The 16,479-nt window shown below is 35.7% G+C and overlaps 1 protein-coding gene across 1 annotated transcript in view; it reads right to left on the bottom strand.

Moving 5' to 3' along the window:
• The window catches only part of MYCBP2 (MYC binding protein 2, E3 ubiquitin protein ligase), a 271,487-nt gene that overhangs the window by 93,724 nt on the left and 161,284 nt on the right, over positions 1-16,479 (bottom strand). The window contains exons 46-51 of the mRNA XM_012000660.1: positions 14,526-14,741; positions 10,105-10,160; positions 8,378-8,493; positions 4,799-4,896; positions 3,973-4,089; positions 3,117-3,257 (exon numbers count right to left, since the gene is read on the bottom strand). Coding sequence (XP_011856050.1) covers positions 3,117-3,257; positions 3,973-4,089; positions 4,799-4,896; positions 8,378-8,493; positions 10,105-10,160; positions 14,526-14,741 — 744 coding nt within the window. The remainder of the gene's footprint in view (positions 1-3,116; positions 3,258-3,972; positions 4,090-4,798; positions 4,897-8,377; positions 8,494-10,104; positions 10,161-14,525; positions 14,742-16,479) is intronic.

The following is a 16,479-nucleotide window of genomic DNA, read 5'->3' as shown; positions in this document are numbered from 1 at the left end:
GGAGTGGTGCGATCTCAGCTCACTGCAACCTCCGCCTCACTAGTTCAACCAATTCTCTGCCTCAGCCTCCTGAGTAGTTGGGACTACAGGCACCCGCCACCACGCCCGGCTAAGTTTTGTATTTTTAATAGAGACAGGGTTTCACCATCTTGAACTCCTGACCTTGTGATCTACCCATCTTGGCCTGCCAAAGAGATGGGATAACAGGCGTGCACCACGTACAGCCTGTTTTTATCTTTAACTTTGTGAGTCACATCATCTGTGTGTCTTCAAGTCCATGCAGATGATCTTCCACCTGCCTAGCTTCTTAGTTCCTAGACTTAGGCACTTGCAGTGACTTCCATGTGCACTGCACTTCAGCCACCCTCCCATGGCAATGTAACAGAGCATCTCATTCGTTAAAGTGCTCTACCTATGATATCAAATACAAATATTCTACTTTATTGCCTGCATTTTTCCAGCTCTTTAACTACAGTGCATTCACTATATTGTTCTAGGATTTTATTAAATCTTCTAAATCCCTAGGACCTTCCATTTGTCCTTTCACATTTCTAACTTAGGTCTGAGTACACATTCCCAGAGTTGATTATCTTAATTGCTCTTTCTGTCACAGCAGCTCAGCAACTAGTACTAGAATTTGCTTTCTTGGCTGTTTCTTGGCTCTTTTAATTCTGGACACTTAGGGCAATAAAGGACTAGGCGGGGGATTCCAGCTGGGTCTATACAGTGGTCTCATTGAGTCTTTAGTGGCCCAGTAATCCTTCAAACAATATTCCAAATATTCATTGCATTTCTCAACCCCCTAACTTAACTCATTCTTTTCATTGTGAACTGATGGTTTTCCTATCTTCTATTTTAAGGGAACTTGTAGTCTCCCTCAACCTCTTCCCCTCGTCCCTCCCTCCTCCAAGACATAACTACTGCCATGCATATCCCCCGCTCTTTTACAGAAGCAAGCTCTCCAAGGTGCCCTTAATTCCATTTCTTCCTCCTGTTTTTCAGTCTTCAGCCTTGTCATCTACATCTTTAATTTCTCCCTTTTTCTACTAGTATCTTTCTTCTAACTTACAAAACTCTCAAGTCACTACTACTCTTAAAATGAAGAAATCAAAAAAACCCTAGCTTCCTAACGATACCAGACACTCTTGAGCTGTTTACATTAACAACCTCCGCACTCACATTCCAGTGAAAACCACTGGCAAGTATCTGCATGCCTCACTCCACTCCTTACCGCTCCTCTAAGCTTTGTTACTCCCTTCTTTCCCTTAAGGAGACTGTCTACTACAGATAGTCTCTTGGATGGTGTTCAAAAGCATCAAATAACAGAACACAATGCTTTAAAATAAAACCGTGGGATTCAGAACTTTGACAGATGGTTCTTCTTGCTCTTCCTTTCTACCTTTGTTTATTGACTTGCTTTACCTGTGTGAGTATCTTTCTCTCCCAAAAGCAGCTCCTCAAATGAGCAAAGAAATCGGAGAAAATTTGGACTGGGGAGGTAGAAAAGATAATATAATCTGGAATAACGTTTTATTAGGGACTGAAGAAAATTATCTTAAATAAAACACACAATGGCCAGGTGTGGTAGCTTATGCCTGTAATATCAGCACTTTGTGAGGCCAAGGCAAGATGATCGCTTGAGCTCAGGAGTCTGAGACCAGACCAGCCTGGGCAACATAGTAAGACCCCATCACCATATTTTTATTTTTTTTGAGACAGAGACTCGCTCTGTCTCCCAGGCTGGCGTGTAGTGGCACGATCTCGAATCACTGCAACCTCCACCTCCTGAGTTCCAGCGGTTCTTCCATTTGTATAAAAAACAAAACTCAACTCCCCCTTGCCCAACAAAAAAGTCTACATTGGAAAAAAAACTGTACAAAAATGGTGGTTATAATTATCTCTTTAAAATACACTTTCATAGAAGGTCAAAATCCTTTTTATTTTTAACTGCAGGTATAAATCTGAGGAAAATTTAATAAGATGTAATTGATGTAATTTTTGATTTAAAATTTAGTATTTTAATTATAGATGTATCATTGTTCAACTTAACCTCCGTAAAGCAGTAAGCCAACACTCTAAATTTTCTTGATCACATATCTTCCTTCTCTCTTCCTTGCTCTCTCTATATATACAAAGTCTCCACTGTGCTATTATAAAACATACACAAAAGCATATAAAAAAGAATGAGATCAATAAATACAAATAGAAATTCCAATGTTTTGTTCAAAGAATTGTCTTGTATTATATAAACTACTGCTTTGGAGAACATTATTACGGACAATCAAGGAGAAAGTCAAATGGAATATACTGAATGGTTTGACATAATGAGCTAACTTTATAAACTGATTTTTAAGAAATTCAACTGTTTAAAATACTAAGTTTTTAAATAAAATTTTACCTGTGCTATTTATTAGCTCTGTCCTAAAGAGCACACACATTTGATGGTAATGAAAAAAGGGAAAAATCATTCTTTCCTGGTTAATATATAAAATGAAGTGTGGGTTATTATTATACTTCGTGAAGTAGCTATCTTGTGAACACTGGCTCTATTCTACTATACTTAACAAGGAGGTAAAATGAATTCTCTCAAAGACTAGGATTTAACTTCAATTAGAATACTACATAGCACCACAAGTCTAAATAATACTATTACAAGCCAAGAAAGAAGAAATTCAAAATTAGACAAAATACACAGAACTAATTGCAAAATGTGACTATAACATACATTTATACATGTTTTTGAATGTATATTTCTGAGTTCATAAACTTTAGTTTGGAATTCATTCCAAACAATTGTATAAATAAGAAAGAAAAAAATGTAACCAGTCTCATTTTCTACCTCTTGGAAAGGAATTCAGTAGTTTTAATTAAGTAGTAATTAATTAAATTTACTACTTCCTGCCTATCTGTGATGGATCATAATCTGCACTAAGGGCCTTAACCTTGCCAAACTTCACTTTCATTACACAGAAGCCCTTAAGAATTCAAAAAATTGTAAAGTAAAAGTTACTTAGTTGTGGGTTACCTCAGAACTGAAAAGCCTTAATTAAAGAAAGCCCTGTAAAAAAAAAAACAGCGTGTATCTATAATGCTTTTTAAAACCACCTTTTACTTACGTCAACAGGGACCAGAAGACTCTTGCCAAGATGTTGATTAAAAGAGAGGCACCAGGCTTCAGTGTAACCATTCATGTTAGGGACATACTTCTTTATTGTCTCATCATTCAGCCTCAGCCACACACCATCGTCATTATGGATCTATAGAAAAAAAGCAACAGAAACAAGCCAGGCCTTCCTGTAAGTCCTATGAGGCTAGCAACGTCTAAAAGTCTGCAAAGCAGGAAAATAATGGTGGATGTGGAGATTAAGCATCTAGTTTTTGTAGAAAGTAAGTCTGAGAGACCCTCCAGGGAAAAAAAAGCAGCAAAGAGTGCCAACACAATATGATAATTCATGTGACAAGATTATAAAAACAATTTCACTTAGGAATAAACACACAAGGAAACCACACTTTAAGATACATAGTTTAGACAGTAAAATCAGATGTTACCTAAAAGAATACGAATCTTCCTTCCCTTATATTTATATTCTAAGAATCAGAAGTTACTTGGTTGTATTACCAGAAAAATATACTGTCTAAAGTTAAAGCAGTAAGAAACACATTTCAAAACAAACAACATTTTAAAATGTCATGAAAAACTATACCTATTTTCAGTGAATACATGTATAGATTTCTGAATACTATGTTGAACATTGTTCTTTTCATGTTCAAAATATAATTTTAGTTATTTTTTAACGATAAAATAAATGAATTGTTGAAACTCAATGAACACATTCTATAAAGTAGTTTTAAAATATTTCCCAAACTGCTTAAAATACATTCTGACAAAAAACTGAGTAACCTTATTATTAAGAAAACAATGCAAAAACTTGCTGTCCAAAATTTACTACAAAGAGCTCCTTTATCAATTACCTCATCAATAAAAGTGATAGTTCCATTGACTTTCACTATGCCTATCTGCTCACTCTGAAGGGAAGGGTGGCTACGAATGCGAAGCCCTGCGCTGTCCTTGGCCACAAATTTTCGAACCTGAGAAAGGCAAAGATAAACAGTGAGGTAGGAAGAACATGGAATAGAGATCTTATAAGTAGCAAGAAGTAAAATTAAGCAGGTTTGAAAGTATCATAATTCTTAACAAGGTTCCAGAATTATTTGTAGTGAGGCTCCCTCTGCAAATAACAGTGCTTTATAACACTAACCACAGAACTTTTAAGCACTGAAATGTATATTACTGAAAATAAAACTTAGACAATTATACATACTTTAATTCATTTCTAAATATTGAAGATATGTGTTAAGAAGGATAAAAACCATTTGTTTCTGTTAGAAAAACAAATTCAATTACCAATATTTCATTTTTTAACATGCAGTTTACCAAAATGCCTGTACTTATTCTTTAGATTTCAGAAGTTAACTTTTCTTTTGACAGTAGAGGACATTTTCGCCTTGCAAACTTTACACTTTATTTCAGTAGACTTTTTGTTCATTGTAAATGTTATATAGCAGGAAGAATACAATATGTATCAATTACGATAGCATTACACAAAGAAATAAAGAAGTACATATGTTATAACTTAGAAATATTACCATAAACTACTCTCTAAATTTATTTAGGGATAATTAGAATTTAAGTCCTGAAATCAAGTAAAACGTTCGATGTTTACTGGCCATTTTGAAGCATCAGTGACAAACATGTAAAAATTGAATGATTCTGGCTCTCAGCTCATTCTGCCCTAACCTTATTAGGCTGAGGTTCAGTCTTTGGTTTGACCAGCTGAGTTCCTGGTGGTATCATCCCTTTTGGTGGGTCTTTTACTTTTACTTCCAGACCAGCATCTGTCAAAAAAATAAGGGAACTGTAACATATGAGAAAAAAACAGAAGGAAGATCCTTAAACCTAATCTTACAAACATCCACAGGCTATTTTTAAAAATTAACACAAATATCTGATTTCTGTCCTTTTAAGGTAATGGATATTTAGTAAGCTAAACAAGAGAAATATTTTAAAAATGGCCATGAGATTCTAAAGGAATATCTCAGGAGGTTAAGGAAAAGAAGGGGCTCCCTATTTTTAACTAGAACATATGAAATGATACAGAAAAAATGGAAAATAATAAAAAAAAGACCCTTGAGAATTAAATCTTATCAGACAATATGAAATCAGAATACCACTCATCATCTCTACCAGTCATCTCTATGACAATGTAGCATGGTTATGAGAAGCTGAGGTTCTCATGTTAGACTGCTTTGGTTACTCCGATATCTTGCACTAACTGTTTGACTCTCTGTGCCTCAATTTCTTCATCTATAAACTGGGAAAAATAATAGTATCTAACTCACCGAGCTGTTGTAGGAAATAAATGACTTAAAATGTACAAGGGGCCATGCAGAGTGGTTCACACTTGTAATCCTTTTGGGAGGCTGGGGCGGACGGATCACCTGAGGTTGGGAGTTCAAGACCAGCCTGGCCACCATAGCGAAACCCCATCTCTACTAAAAATACAAAAATCAGCTGGGCATGGTGGCGCACACCTGTAATTCCAGGTCAGGAAGCTGAAGCATGAGAATTGCTTGAACCTGTGAGGTGGAGGATGCAGTGAGCAGGGATTGTGCCACTGCATTCCAGTCTGTGCAACAGAGTGAGACTCTGTCTCAAAAAAAAAAAAAAAGTACATGTAGAACAAATTTAGATATATATATTAAATGCACAATAAATGTTAGCTATTATTGAATTATTGAATTATTCTAATGAATAATGAATTATTATCTCTGCTTGTCCATGGTCAAGCAAGGTTGCAGCCCACTGACGGCATGGGAGAAAACTTACGAAGAAGAGCAGTGAAGTTGAGTATGGAAGAAAATGGATGATTCTAAGTAAGCAAGTCTTTTTCTTCAGCTTCATTCCAAAAAACAAATACAAGTGGATTTTTCTTATCTAATTTGTATCAGTTTCCTTCATCCCACAATTAGATAAGATGATGAAAAAAACTCTATCTACTGAAATTTTACCAGAATTTTTAGAGAGAAGAAAATCTTCACAATGTCGTTCTTGGCTATTTCTACTTTTGAATTCCTACTGTAATTTGTATCTCTTGTATGTCACTACTTATATTCTACTTCACAGGATTTTGGTTTACCTGTTTTACTTTCACAGTCCTCAGTAAAGTGTTAACACTTGACAGGAATTGTCTTACTCAGGACAATGTATGCTTAGAACCAAAAAACAGTTGCTGAACTAAAGGCTTTATGGATATGTTGAAATAAAGAAGAGTGCAGCAAAGGCTGCTGGAGAAGGTCTCTAGAACGGTCAGGTGAACTGGACATATCTGAGTCTATATAGTTATATTAATGTATGAGAACATACAATTACATCAATGTAAAGTACCTCTTTACCTCCACTGACAAAGCAAACTACTTAAAGCAGAGTTTCCCAAATATTTTGGTGAAATATTAATTGGTATTATTACTATCTCCACCCTGTTTCTCTCTTTCCCACTAGCAAAGGGTTCCATGATAAGGATTAAACATAGACAAATTTCTTGATTTCAGAACTTCTCAGAATCTCTAATATGTTCATGTAGATTGTGTGAATGTCTCAAGTGAGACTACCATATACAAGTTGAGCATCTCTAATATGAAAACCCCAAATCCAAAAAGCTCTAAAATCTAAAACTTTTTGAATGCTGACATGATGCTCAAAAAAAGTGCTCATTGAAGCATTTTGAATTTTGAAATTTTGAATTAGGGATGTTCAACTGGTAGCTATAATACAGCTATTCCAAAATCAGAAAAAGTCCAAAATCTAGAATACTTCTGGTTGCAAGCATTTCAGATAAAAGATACTCATCCCGTACCAGGTTTTTGAAATCTATCTGATCACAGAAACTCCTTTTCTCGAGGAGCATCAGGAAAAATAACGTTACAAGAAATTCACACTGATAAGTACTATAGTTTTCTCCTTATTATCCTATTATACACACAGTTTAAAAGTAAAGTAAAGAAAAAATTAATGCTTGAAAGACAAGCAGTATGTTTTTCAAAGTTAATGGTTGTGATGATTAGTTCTAGGTGTCCACCTGACTGAATTAAAGAATACCTAGAAACCTGGTAAGGCATAACTTTTGGGTCTGTGAAGGTGTTTCCAGAGAAGACTGGCATGTGAATGTGAGTGGAGTAGGTGGGGAAGATCTGCTCTCAATGTGGGCAGGCACTGTTCAATCAGCTGGGGACACAGAGCAAACAAAAACAGAGGAGAGGTGAATGCATATCTATTTTCTGGAGCTTGGATAAACACTTCCTCTACTGTCCCTCGACATTTGAACTCCAGGGTCCCCAAAATTTAGACTCCAGGACTTATATCTGTGCCCCCCCCTGGATTCTCAGGCCTTTGGCTTCAGACTGAGAGTTGCATCATCTGCTTCTCTGGTTCTGAGGCCACCTGCATCCCAGGGTCTCCAGCCTACAGGTGTGGCCTATCATGGGACTTTTCAGACTCCATAACTCTGCAAGCCTATTTTCCCTAATAAATCCCCTCTCATGTATCTAATATAGTCATGCATTGCTTAAGGATGGGGGAAATGTTCTGAGAAATGCATCACCAGGCAATTTCATCATTGTGCAAACATCAGAGTGGACTTATGCAAACCTAGATGGTACAGATTACCTGGGTTATATGGTACAGCCTATTGGTCTTAGGCTACAATCCTATACAGCATGTTACTCTACTGGATACTGTAGGTAACTGTAACACAATGGTAAGGATTTGCATATCTAAACATATCTAAGCATAGAAAAGGTACAGTAAAAATCTTACAGGACCACCACTATATATGTTGTTCGTCACTGACCAAAATGTTATGAGGCACATGACTGTATAGATATCCTATAACACATTGATAGATTGAAAACTGCATTCATTCATCCATATTTCCTGTCATTACGTGCCAGGCACTGAGCTACACTGGAAGATCCAAGCATGAATGCTTTCTGCTCACAGTCAGGAGAAGCACAGACACACCCACAAGGGAGAGACAGGGTAACACAGCACCGTGGAAGAGAGCACACCTGACTATTCACATCAGGGAATGCAGGGAAGGAGTCATGAGGGCTACAATGCTTGGGTGGACACCAGAAATTATTACAAAATGTTAACGCGCTAATTAAATACTCATTATGAATGAGAAAACAAGGCCTCAAATAACTTATGAAACCTATCCATATGTATGAAGCGAGTTAAAGGGCAAAACTAGAAGATAAAAATAATTTTGATTCTAGTTATTCGAAGTAAGTAGTAGCTCACAGCTTAAAAAAAAATTACCAATTTCAATGCCATCAATGGTAACATGAATAGTGTAGAGTCCAATAGCCCCTGGAGTCCAATTTGCACAATAAGTCCCATCATTATTGACACGGATCAGCATATTCTCACTGGGTCTGGAAAGAAATAAGATGGATGTTGGAAATTTTACTTTTGGTTAAGCAGCCAACATCATTACAATAGTTCAGCAAACATTTAATTTGTTTGCATACCTCCTCACAATCCTACCACCCTGCCATAGTATGCTTGCCTACTCTCCAAAATGCTTGAATTTCACTTCTTTCTTACCTCAAACCTGCATCACCTCTCTTCCTCACTCTCAGGTGATCATGACCTCACCTCTTTCTTGTGAGACAATAAGCAATCAGATACAACCTCAAAGTTGCAATGTGATTAATAAACCTACTTTCCCCTGCCTTCTCTCATGGTAGAATGGAGGAAGTGTCCTGGATTTGATCCAAAGCTAGCCCCTGCCCTTGTCCTGTGAATCTTATTCCCTCAACATTTTTATGCTGCATTCACCTTGTTCTCTCTCATGCATCATCAATATTCTCAATTTACTGAACCATTTCCATTAGCACACAAACTTTAGAACCTTCGCTAACACCTCCCTTTGATATTACAGCCTCCTCTAGTAAGGTCTTACATCTCTTCTCCTATTTATATCAAACTCCATTTTCTCACTTTTACTTCCCTCCCACAATTTATCCTTACTAGGCTTTTGTTTCCAACATTTCCTTACACCTGCTGATGTCAAAGTCACCAATGACCACCATGTCCCCAAGTTCAATGGTCACTTCATCCTCAGTAATCTCTCAGTAGCATTTGATAGCTGACAACTCTTCCTATCTTGAAATACTTCCTTCCTTTTGCTTCAGCGACATTTATTTTCCTGGCTTTTTTCTTATCTCACTGGTCATTCTTTGTCAGTGTTTCGTTGCTTTCCCTTTTCTGACTACCGTTTAATTTAAGGAATGCCCCAGGATTTGGGTCTGGGTAATCTTTTTTCTACCTATGCCATCTATCTAGGTGACATCCATTCCTCAGTTTTAAATAAATGCCATCTCTATGTAGATGATTCCCAAATGTATTTTCCCCATGAGTTTCAAACTGGCATTTCCAGCCTATACATAATTCTGCTATCCCAGATTCACTTCAGGGACTTTTCTAAATTCTATGGAGGTGATCTCTCCAAACTATAATGCATCTAATTATTTTTTCCAAGCGTCTATTTTAAGAAGTACTGTTACTAACAAATAAAATATTAACTCAAAAAAATGTGCTTAAATCTGAAGTTAACAGAATTACTTATGGGCTGAAAAATTAAGACCGTACAATCAAATACAAGTATACCACATGCTGAAATCTCTCCACAATTCATTGGAAGGACAAAAGGATTAATTTTTAAATAGCAAACAAATGAAAAACAAACTAATCAATCCTAAACAAGTCAATTTAAACATTTTTAGATACTAGATACCTACTTTACATACCTACTTTCACTAGTAGGTAGTATTATGTAACATGCTGGCAGTATTACAGTTGAATGTAAACACATGCTTTCTGCAAATCTATACATTATTATGTGACAAATCTCTATCAGCAATGGTAACCTAGAAAAATGCTATAAAGTAATTATTTATAGAAAATAAAGTTGAAATGCAGGACGATATTAGTTGCAAGTGACAACACATGTTTTGGTTATACTTTGAGAAAGCGATTCTTACCTCTTAGGAGTTGGTGATGCAAAACGTAGTTCTTCAAATGAATAATTTTCATAAACCTTTAAAAAAGAGACCAGTAACAACTGTAAAATCATTTAGAAACATTCTCGATTAATAGAGTAATACATTATTCAATAAATGGTTGTGAGACAACTGGTTATCCATATAGGATAAAAAGAAAAAACTCAATTACCTACATTAGACTATTTATTAAATATAAATTCTATGTGGTTTGAAGATCCAAAAGTAAACACCAAAACTTAAAAAAAAAGCAAAAGAAAAAAACAGATAACATCTTCTGAGTACATTAAAATTTTAAAGCTTTCCAAAACAAAGATAGTATAAAGATAGGAAAAGCTTCCACCTCGGAGAAGGAGATTTTTAACTTGTATAACCCATAGGTGATATGCATCCATAATATATAAAGAACAAATCCATACAAAAGAGATAAACAACAACAACAAAAGAGTCAAGACAATTCTCTGAAGAAGAAATCTGAAAGGTCAATAAAGACCAGAAAAGTTATTTAACTAAACTTGAAAGAAAATACGAAAGAAAACAAAACTAAAATAAATCATATCATGGTCATCAAATTGTGTTGGTAAGAACCAAGCGCTGAGGAGAACATGCAGCACCTGCTACTTTCATACATTGCTCGTGGGAATGTGAGTTTTGACAATACTTAACGTAGTTGAAGGTGTGCAAGCCCTACAACTTAACAATTCCACTTCTAAGTATGCATCTTACACAAACTCCTGCTCCTGTACAAAAGGAGACAAATACAGAATGTTTATTTCTGTACAGTTTATAATAAGTGTCCATCAATGGGGGAATGGACAGATTATGGAATAGTAACCCAAAGGAATACTTTAAAGCAGTTAAAATGAATGACCTATAGCTACATGGCTGAACCTCAAAAATAACATTAAGCAAAAATCTGGCAAAATGATACATACAATATGATACTATTTTATAAACTTCTGGAAAACATATTGAACAATCCAAAATATACTGCTTATGAATAAATTTGTATTCAACAAGAGCCTAAAAATATACATAGGAATGAGAATTACTACACTCAGGACAACAGTTACCTCTAAGGAAGGGGTGGTAATGGGTCTGAGGAAGGGTTTATGCAGGCTTCAATTGTACGTGTAGCAATCTGTTTCTTAATAAAAAATAACAAAATGACCTGAAACAATTATGGTAAAATGTAAAGACAAAAATGGGCTGTAGGTACATGAAACTTGGCACATTATTCCCAATACTTCTGTATGCCTGCAACATTAGCAAAGAAATCATTATCTTTCAAGTTCAGGTCAAGATGTCCAATTGCTCATCCACTTCTAACTCCTCCTGTACTTACAGTAAAAGGAAGCAAACTCAAAGCCCCTTTCCTTCTCTCTACCCTTTTTGTTTTCATAAAAATGAATTAGGAATGATCTAGCTGACTTTACCTACTCAAAAGTTAGACGTGAGAAAGACGCAAATTAAGGCTGAGTCTTTGGCCATACAAAGGTGAGAAAAGAAGGAAATCCAGGTTTCTAGACTTTGAGTACAATGTATTTTCTACTTCATCACTTTCCCTCAAATACATATTATTAACACACTTAGTAATGAAAGAAGAGACCGTATCTCATTTTTCCATCCTCTACAATACTTGGCTCACTACTGGGTGAGTACATAGTATCTGTGAATGGTTGATAAGGAAAATTTCCTCCCGGAACCTGAATTAACATTTCACAGATACTGTTTGGGAATGGTATTCTATACCTGCTCTAAACCTAGGCTACTCAGAACATGTTTGAAATATTGCATTCTGTTGTGGTAACAAAATTTGCAAAAGAAATTATACAAATTGAAGCATGTTCATAGGAAACTAAAAGACTAGGGAGGTAAGGAGACTAGAAACTAAATTCCTTAAATAAGTGTTGGAATAGAGAAGAATTTGTAGCCTTGACTTCTTTAACAGCCAGTGGACAATTCATCTAGAACTCCAGTTTCTCATTCCCTGATTTCTTTAACCTCAATAACTTCAACTTTTTTCCAGCCACTCACACCAAAAGTCACAGACCTGTGACATTACTCAGAATTGTTCTGTCTCTGAAATCAAAATAAAGTGGGGCTGTTCAGTTTTTTTTTTAACCTCAATAACTATTCCTATATCTACTCTGATGTCTAGTCCCTCTACCTTCCTTGACTCTCTGAAATTTCTTCCCTTCCAAACTAAGTTAGGTTCCACTGTCCTCTCTTTAGCTACCATATACTCAACTTCTTGTTCCACTGTTCTTTTGCTGAACTATCTAGTAAAATTTTAATGCTAGATCAATCCAAATGATTATTTTACCCATGCTCATATGACTCACATTGTTATTTACAAATAATCTTCAATTTCAACTTATTATTCAAAGGCATCTAATACATCTTTTCTGATCGGTGCTTTCTTTCAATCTCAAGGAATAACAATTTCATTTTTTCCCCTTTGTTTCAAAACCTTGACCCTAAGATTCATCACTTCCATTTCCAACTCCAAACACAAAATCACGGTTTTAAATAATTCCTTTGGCTGCAAAACCTAAAAATTTACTAGCATCTGTATATTAAGCCTTCTTTTCCTTCTCCTGGCAGAATGAAAACAAGCACTACTCCTTCTATTTAAGGCCACTGCTGCCACTTGAGCTCTAGATTCTATTTTTATATTCAGAGTGTCTTTACTGTTTTCTTTCTCTGAATTATCTCCTAATCAGCACTCAAATATGTAAGTCTATCTCTATTAATAAGACCCCATACTCCAAAGCCTTCACTCAATTCCATTTCCTCTGGTTCTTTCTACAGTCAAACATCTTGAGAGGCTTATCTACACTCACTTCAGCCATTCCCTTAATTATGTGTTGCTTCTTTGGCTAGTATTCTTACCAGTGTGAATTGTTTTTCCTTTTCCTTTCTTTTTGTCTTATCTTGTAAATCAATATTTCTCAAAGTATAGGTTTTGAATTTGAATCACTCTGCATATTTGTTTCAGGCAAATTCCTGACTCTCTCTCCAAACCCACTGAATCTAAATCTCTGGGTGTTTGGAAATCTTTTTTTAAAGCAAGTGCTCCAGATGCTTCTGATGTAGAGAAGAGTCTGAGACTCAGTGATACTGGTGTTTCTTAGGATCCTATCCTGGAACTTCTGTCTTCATTCACCATAGAAGGTATCATCTATTCCCCATGACTTCATAAGCAACGTAAGTGCTAATGATTCTTGAATCCTTTTCTTGAGGTCAGACTGTGATCACTCAGGTCTGTACATCCAACTTTGTTTTATACATCTTCACATAGGTATTTCAGAAGTACCTAAAACTCATCTCATCCAAAACTGAATCTGTTATCTTTCTTAACCAAAACCTGCCCTTCTTCCATTATCAATTGGACACAAGCTCAAAATGTGAATTTCATCTTTTATTTCCTACCTTTCTTCTTTACTCCACCTCCACTAGCTACCAGGTTCTACCGATTCTATTGAATCTATCCTGATTGACAACTCAGTAGTCCAACTAATCAGCATATCTAACCAAATTAAGTCAACAGTCCCCTAAAGAGACTAAAACCAAGCCATGTGTCTTGATCATTTGCCCAATTACACCGTCCATATTCCACTATAATCTTTATGAAACTCAAATCTAATGAAGCCATTCTTCTACCCAAAAGCCTTCAATGGCTCATGACTGCTCTCTGAAAATGCCAAAATTATAAATTTCAGCTTCGAATAATGACGACCTTGATAATTCAGACTAATGCTGCCTCTGAAGATAACTAGAACATCCAAAATGTATATTTTTAATGTCTAAAGTTATTGGAGAGCTAAAAATCCCAAAGAGTTCTAGGAGATACATCTGGCATTTGAGAGAATCCAAAACTGAAGGGGGGCATAGGTAAATAGCGAAACCCTCAAGAGATACATTCTAGCACGAATAGTAAACTGCAAATAGACAAGTACTTAGAAATTTTACGTTATTTTTATATTTTGTAGAGATGCGGTCTCCCTATGTTACTGAGGATGGTCTTGAACTCTCTTGGCCTCAAGTGTTGCTCCCTCCTTGGCCTCCCAAAGCACTGGGATTATAGGTGTGGGCCACTGTTCCTGGTCAAAAGTAGTCAAATACTTTCACAGGAACTGAAACTCAGCCTAATACACCTGTATCTCTGATTGGATTAACTTGATCTGTAATTGATGATCCCCTTTGGACATCTGTCAAAAACCAATGAAAACCCTCTCTGAAGATAGGATAACATTATCTTAAAAGTGTTGCTGCAAATTTAATATCCATCAAATGCTCTTTGGACTTATAATTTCGTGTCTGCATCTGAAACACTGAAATGTTGGTTAAATAAACGAATGTTGAAAACTAAAATTTTTCTGATAAGTAAAATAAATTACCTTCATCATTGTTATGGCAATATATCGAGCTTCCTTCACTATCATTGGTTCATATGAAACATCTAGCTTTGGTGATGCCAGTCCTCCAAAAGTCATGTCAGTATTAGAAGATGCAGTTGTTACTGCAGGACTGCCAGGAATCCTTTGAGGTTTCTTTGCTTGATCTTGTTGTAAAGATGTTTTTTTCTGAGAAACAGGGACAGCTTTCACTTCCACCTAAACATGGTATTACAGAAACCAAATACTATTATTATTTAATTGTCACTGACATCAAAATAAGCAACTTACAATTATAAACTCACAATTATGCATACTTTATATTAGCATTGGTCTATCTCCGGCATTCCTTTCAAAGGCTTATTCAACAGAGTTCAAATGACCTCAAGATGGGTTGACAATACGAATCATGAACACAGTGTAAAACAAGGCCTCATCATTTTGGAATACATAATCAGAGATATCAAAACATAAAAACAAATGCACCACTAATAAAGTACAGGAAAAGGCAGTGGAATGAATCTACATTAAGTTATTGCAGGGACTAACAAATTATTTTATCAGGTAATGCAAGTGTAAATGCTTTCCCACAATCTCAGGACATTTTAAAGCACTAATGTCAGTTTCAGCTGCACTGTTCTAAAGAAGAAAATGTTCTCTATTGATAGAAGTTTCAAAAATTAACACTTAATGAAACAAATCTTATACTTAAAGCCCAAAGATGTTTCTTCACTCTAGTGAAGAAAGAATATTATTAGACAGCTCTATCACTAACATAAACATTTAAACAATCTATTAATAATTAAACTTTGCAACTCAATTTCTTCAACAATAAAACGAGACTATCTTTCATCCACTAACTCTACAGTATAGATGCAAAAAACAGATTTGTTAAGGGATGTTAATATATTAAAAATACAAATTGTCTTATAAAAATACCTTTTAGATATATTTTCCAGGAATTATAACTTTGCAACTCAATTTCTTCAACAATAAAACGGGACTATCTTTCATCTACTAACTCTACTATATAGATACAAAGCACAGATTTGTTGAGGGATGTTAATATATTGAAAATACAAATTGTCTTATAAAAAAACTTTTCAGAAATATTTTCCAGGAATTATAAGAAAACGTTCTGTTTTTATTTGTTTATGCATTGGCAGAAAAACACTTGACCCCTAGGCAACCACAAATGTACACACAATTTGAATATCACTTTAGGTCTTCAGCAGGTATCACCATTCTGAGCTTTACTCAAAGTTTCTGCTGTTCCTTACAGACAACATTTTTGTGGTTGGCAAGAATAGGTAATTCAACAGGATTGTCACAGAAATAGAAAAAGTAGCAGAGATAAAAGTGATAGCATTTTTAAGTAATTGAGGACTACCTCAGAACTACAGACTGTCTTTAATGTTTATTGTTCTTAATAATACCATTCTATGGAATCAGTAGTTTGAGACCTTCACTATTTACACAACGTTAGGCACAGGTGACAAATAGGTTCCATTAAGTGACCACTATCTTCAGGTGAGGTTACAAGAGATCAGTATTTAGACTGACACAATCCCCTGGAAATATTAAAAACCCATTCTTATATTTAAAAAACAGCAGTTTACAGGTATATGGTTAAAATTTCAACTCAAACACATGTGCCAGCATGAAAAGCTTTAAACTTTAAATATAATTAAAAAATTTGAAGATGATACAGACAGGAGTCAGAGATATACCGGAAAGGAGAAGGTGGTTCCCTGGCAAAGGCCCCACCCTCAAGCCTGGAAACCACGGCCCTAACTGAGACCAGTTTATCCCTGTATTCCGCCTAAATGTTGCCTTTTTGGCCAGCTCTGCCCCGCTACCCTATGCTCTTATAAATCCCAGACTTCAGCTAGCAGAGAGACAAGTGGTGAATATCAAGTGGAGAAGCAGCAACTGACAGACGCGCGGCTTAACCTCA

The sequence above is a fragment of the Mandrillus leucophaeus genome, unplaced genomic scaffold (assembly GCF_000951045.1).
Source record: "Mandrillus leucophaeus isolate KB7577 unplaced genomic scaffold, Mleu.le_1.0 Scaffold638, whole genome shotgun sequence".
NCBI classification, from domain to species: Eukaryota; Metazoa; Chordata; class Mammalia; order Primates; family Cercopithecidae; genus Mandrillus; species Mandrillus leucophaeus.
Note: the sequence above shows the minus strand (reverse complement) of the source record. Positions and strands in the feature narration are given on the sequence as shown.